The 5,392-nt window shown below is 37.0% G+C and overlaps 1 protein-coding gene across 1 annotated transcript; it reads left to right on the top strand.

Annotated features, from left to right (window-relative positions):
* Positions 1–439: 439 nt before the first annotated feature.
* LOC123546438 (neuroligin-4, X-linked-like) lies at positions 440–4,139 on the top strand. Its single transcript, XM_045332694.2, has 2 exons — positions 440–2,073; positions 2,635–4,139. The coding sequence occupies exons 1-2, from the start codon at positions 503–505 to the stop codon at positions 2,870–2,872; spliced, it is 1,809 nt and encodes a 602-aa protein (XP_045188629.2). The 5' UTR covers positions 440–502; the 3' UTR covers positions 2,873–4,139.
* Positions 4,140–5,392: the final 1,253 nt, after the last annotated feature.

Here is a 5,392-nt window from a genome sequence, read left to right as displayed (position 1 = left end):
TCTGGCGGCCATGTATTTTTGACAAATCAGAATTATTTGAACAATCTTGGTAGAGGGTCACACAAGGACCATTTGTATAAAAAATATGTTAAAATCGAGTCAACAGTTTCATACAAGAAGATTTTTAGCTTTTTAATTCAGATTCGTCGAAAACATACACTCTAATTTGCACGTTATCTTTAGCAATAGAATATCAGGTAAAGTTCTAGTTTATAAGAATAAAGTCGTCGATAAGGTATTTTTGTAAGAAAAATTGTATCACTATGGCAATTAAACATATAAAATTTCATCATAAACTCACGATTCACTTCCGTTTGTAATCAAATGGATGTATTCACAAGTTATGAAAAGCATGTAGACATAGCAAACTGCACTTAATGCAGCTGAGTATTAAATTATGTAGTATCACGATTGTAAATATGCAATCGTGCGTTTGAAAAAATAATTTATAGCGACGGTTAGTTATCATTTAACTTAACTGGGTTAAGAATGAATTAGGAAAATGCAACGCTACATGTTAATATTGTTAGCTATCGGAGTAAAATATTGTCATGGTGACGGGGAAACTACCACTGTGACAGTAGAATCTCCACAAGGAAAGTTTAAAGGATACGTACGCTCGTTCGAATCATTCGGCAATCAGTATCGTGTGAGGAGATTTCTCGGGATACCTTATGCAGAGCCACCCACTGGAAGCCGTCGATTTAAAAAACCTGTAAAGAAAGAAGCTAACATCGGGATATTTGATGCTACTAAAAGAGGCACTGCATGTCAACAACTACAAGTGAAGGTTGGCGGAAGAAGAAACACCAACATCCAAATGAACTTTTCAGATGACTGTCTCTTTTTGAACATTTTTGCACCTGATGTTCCCGTATCGAAACAGAAGCTTCCAGTGATGATATTCATTCATGGGGGTGTCTTTGATCACGGATTTTCGGATTACAGTGTCGGTGATATCTTAAGTGTGTATGGTGATGTTGTAGTGGTAACAATAAATTACCGACTGAACATCTGGGGATTTCTAAGCACCGGAGATGACTATTTACCTGGCAACTTAGGACTCTGGGATCAGAAAATGGCAATTGAATGGGTACATAATAATATAGCGTCTTTTTCTGGTGATTCAGAACTTCTTACACTTTTTGGGCATTCTGCAGGGGCAACAAGTGCTATTTATCAAAGTATGTTTCCAGGCAATAAAGGATTATTTAAGCGAATTATAGCTATGAGTGGAAGTATAACTTCTCCTTGGGCTTATAATGAAAATCCATTAATTGCAACCAGAAAATATGGCGCCTTACTTGGATGCACACAGGATGATACAGGAAGTCTCTCGACATGCATCACATCAAAATCGACTACAGAACTTCATAAAGCATTGAATGACCATTATCGTCTTATAAAGTTTCCTCTAGATTTTCTACCGGTTAAAGACGGCGAGTTCATTCCACTTTCGCCGAAGGAGATATTTCATGCATCATCTGAAACTGCAAAAGAAAGGCGAGAGCTATTTGCAGATAAAGAATTAATTACTGGCGTCGTTTCAAGTGAAGCTCTAGTATTCATATCTCCAGCACTTGGTATTACAAATGATACAGACAATTTTACACTGAGTAGAACTGAGTTTGAGAACAAATGTGTAACGGACGTAGTGCAAGTTATGTTTGGTACAAGGCATCCTAATGCAATTAGGAATTTACTTGTTGCAGAATACACGGACTGGAATGACCCTAACAATGACAAACGTTCGATGGCATCTTTAATACAAATTGGTTCTGATTATGCTTTTAATATTCAGGCAATTGAAACATTGAAAGTTTTTAACAAAGTCAGCAATCACAAGGCATATGCGTATGTTGTTGATGCAATGCCTTCACAACACCTTCTTCGGACACCAGCCTGGACAACCAAACCGAATCATGGTGATGATCTTACTTTCCTATTCGGACACGATTCAGTAGATGGCTTTACAAAGTGGACAGAACCTTTTGGAGATGGACCACCTGCAGATTGGGAACATAGGCTTTCCAAAGCAATTATTACCATGTGGACAAATTTTGCCAAATCCGGGTAAAAAGTCTATCTTAACAATACATTTTGTGTATCAGAAATGGTAGCAAGAATAACTATTTCAACAAACGTTTTCTGCTACTTGATCCGTTTTGCTTTAAGACAACTAAAAGTTATCAAATAGTTTCTTTTTTTTAAAAAAAATGATACCCGTACCTCATGTGTGTTTATAATAAGTAGGAAAAATGAAAGCCATTGGTTATATTGAATGTAAGTTCAACATTCTGATACCTTGCTATGGTTGTTCTATTAACGTTTCGACTAGAAAGTAGGTTCATTTTACGTCAAGTATTTAGCAGATTACTTTTGAACTTTGTACTAATTCACTTAATATTTTGTTCACATAAAACATTAATTACATAAACAAATAACCTTTCAAACGCAATGTTACATGTATTGTGCTGGAGCGTTTATATTCAAATACGTATTTCCGAAACAGCGAAAATCATCAGCTGACGACTGCTTGTTCTAACATCGGATTACATGTTTTATGGTTGGAAATGCATATCATATATTCAGAAACATGTGAAATTTAAAATAACGACTTTAATTTTTTTGTAGAGATCCAAATGCCCCCACACCATTGACACCATTGCTACGTATGGACTGGCCAGCCTACGACAAAAATACTGAGGCATACTTGAACATATCCAACGACATATTCTCTATCGGACAGCGCATGTTTGCCCGGAGTTACAACTTGTGGATGAACGTTCTGCCCGCCGTCATTTCCGATATCGATCAGGCAGCTTCTGTACAAATATCACCAGTAGAATCTGAAGGTACCTGTGCTCCCTAGAATGTACTGTTTTTGTTTTCAAACAAAATCAAATTATAGGTTATACCATATCAACATTACAAATATGAATAAGCTTATTGCAGATAAAGTTCAATGGAGATCTGGATGTGGAACAATGACTCCCGCCTGTCGTACACAGCTTACTACACTGACGAGATAAAGAAACGCCCATGCCTAGGGGTACTCCTTCACCATCAAAAACTGGAAACTGTCATATGACATTTAATTTTGCCAGCGTGGCGTTAAACCAGTCCCAACAAGAACGATATTTTTTAAAACGTTAATACTAGTTTAAGTTTTACTTATTACATGTATTATCAAAGATATGTGTAAAGAATATTACTTATTGCTATCTGAGATCAATTACATTTTGTTACTAATTGTAAAGTGCCATGTCTTTGTGGAAAGGTGAATATTCGTTTATTGCAATTTCATTAACTTAAACAGAATTTTATTTTGGATCAGATTATTAAAAAGCGTTTTAATGAAAATGTTATTCTTTTAATGCATACTCTTTTGACATATGCAGTCATTTCATCAGATCTCTTTGCTGCTCATTAGTTCCATGTCATGCTACCGTTTGTGTACCCTCGACAGAACGTGATATGTGGAACGGCGACAGACTCACATAATACGATAATGTATACAGTGTATTTTAATTTTAACCCGAAACAAAATACTGTCAGCAAACAGTAATATTCGCAATATCATGAAAGTATCCGCAGCTAAACATGCTTTTTCCTCAAGATTTGAAAAAACGCGATAAACTGAACTCATATTTACACATACTTAGGTTAACCTTATCTTGGGCAGCATAAGCATTTATATGACTGAGTCATTTACGGTAATGGGTGTTTGGTAACTCTAACAGTTGTATATATTGGGATTTTATTATTCATGCACATATATGCGTTGATCCAAATGTTCGTGGTTATTGTCACACATAAATTAGTAAGGTAATGCATCATAATATAATCACACGTGTTAACATTGTGAAAAGTGGAGATTACCTGTGATTGCAATATATGGCTTACAGAATACCAACACATATTATTATTATTGTTAATGGTGCCACTGTTTTATCATTATTTTTTAAAGGCAAAAAGAAAGACAATAGCCACAGTATTGCATTCGCGAAATTGAAAGTAAATTTCGGCAGTGCTTAAGTAAAGTTAAAACCTAGGTCACGGAAATTGGTTTTAAATTTTCCACTTCGTACCCATTTTTGTCAATTACATACACAAAATTGTGTCAGTTACATAAACAATTGTGTCCCAGTGTGTTGTGAGTTTTTCTTTTATTCAACGGTCGTTTAGAAAAGGGTGGAATGGATGTTCTTCAATGTTTTCTAGGAAAGGTCAGTTATTATTCCGGCCTTTATAAAGACACGTACGACATAAGGCGGGGCTCCAGCGCAAGCAAGTGTTCCCAGTGTCGGTTTCACAGTTCAGATCTTTCCTTCTACAGAGCAATGATGGTAAAACATGCTGAAAATGTAACTAAACCCTTTTTTATGACTGTAACCTATGCTAGTACATGTTGTAATGTTAAACATATTGTTGGGGTTTCCCAAACCCAAGTATCTGTGAAAACAACGATAAAGACCGAACACTTCGTGTATCATTGAGGATATTTTACCTTTATGTCTGTGCAATCAGGTAGCCTATTGCAATTTGCTCAGAGAGATTAATTCTGAATGAAAGTTTCTTGCTATCGGTAGTTTGTCACGGTATATGTACTTTTACTATGTTTTCGACATGGATTACAGGTATAAATAAAATCTGGAAAGTAGATCCCTCGGAAGCACCGAGAACAAGGCAAACAGTGAAAATTGCAGACTCGGTTTGATTGAGTCTGTTCATGAGCAGTAGTGGAAAATGCAACACTGCCCACGCCCTCTAGCACCGGCTTAAGCAGTATTCAATCTTCAAATCTAAATGAATTGAAATCAATGATCCCGAAGGACCAGAAAATATAACAACACTGAGATGAAGTCGGGGCGACTTTTTACGGCCGCCACACAGCACTTAACACCCGCTGTTGTGAAGTAAATAAAATCTGGAAAGTAGATCCCTCGGAAGCACCGAGAACAAGGCAAACAGTGAAAATTGCAGACTCGGTTTGATTGAGTCTGTTCATGAGCAGTAGTGGAAAATGCAACACTGCCCACGCCCTCTAGCACCGGCTTAAGCAGTATTCAATCTTCAAATCTAAATGAGTTGAAATCAATGATCCCGAAGGACCAGAAAATATAACAACACTGAGATGAAGTCGGGGCGACTTTTTACGGCCGCCACACAGCACTTAACACCCGCTGTTGTGAAGTAAATAAAATCTGGAAAGTAGATCCCTCGGAAGCACCGAGAACAAGGCAAACAGTGAAAATTGCAGACTCGGTTTGATTGAGTCTGTTCATGAGCAGTAGTGGAAAATGCAACACTGCCCACGCCCTCTAGCACCGGCTTAAGCAGTATTCAATCTTCAAGTCTAAATGAGTTGAAATCAATGATCCCGAAGGAC

Source organism: Mercenaria mercenaria, chromosome 9 (assembly GCF_021730395.1).
Source record: "Mercenaria mercenaria strain notata chromosome 9, MADL_Memer_1, whole genome shotgun sequence".
NCBI lineage: Eukaryota > Metazoa > Mollusca > Bivalvia > Venerida > Veneridae > Mercenaria > Mercenaria mercenaria.
Note: the sequence above shows the minus strand (reverse complement) of the source record. Positions and strands in the feature narration are given on the sequence as shown.

Bases quoted from the DNA above. Each gene is read 5' to 3' on its own strand.
- LOC123546438 (XM_045332694.2), top strand. From the start codon at position 503: ATGCAACGCTACATGTTAATATTGTTAGCTATCGGAGTAAAATATTGT. The intron at 2,074-2,634 runs GTAAAAAGTCTA...ATTTTTTTGTAG, and splicing joins ACAAATTTTGCCAAATCCGG to AGATCCAAATGCCCCCACAC.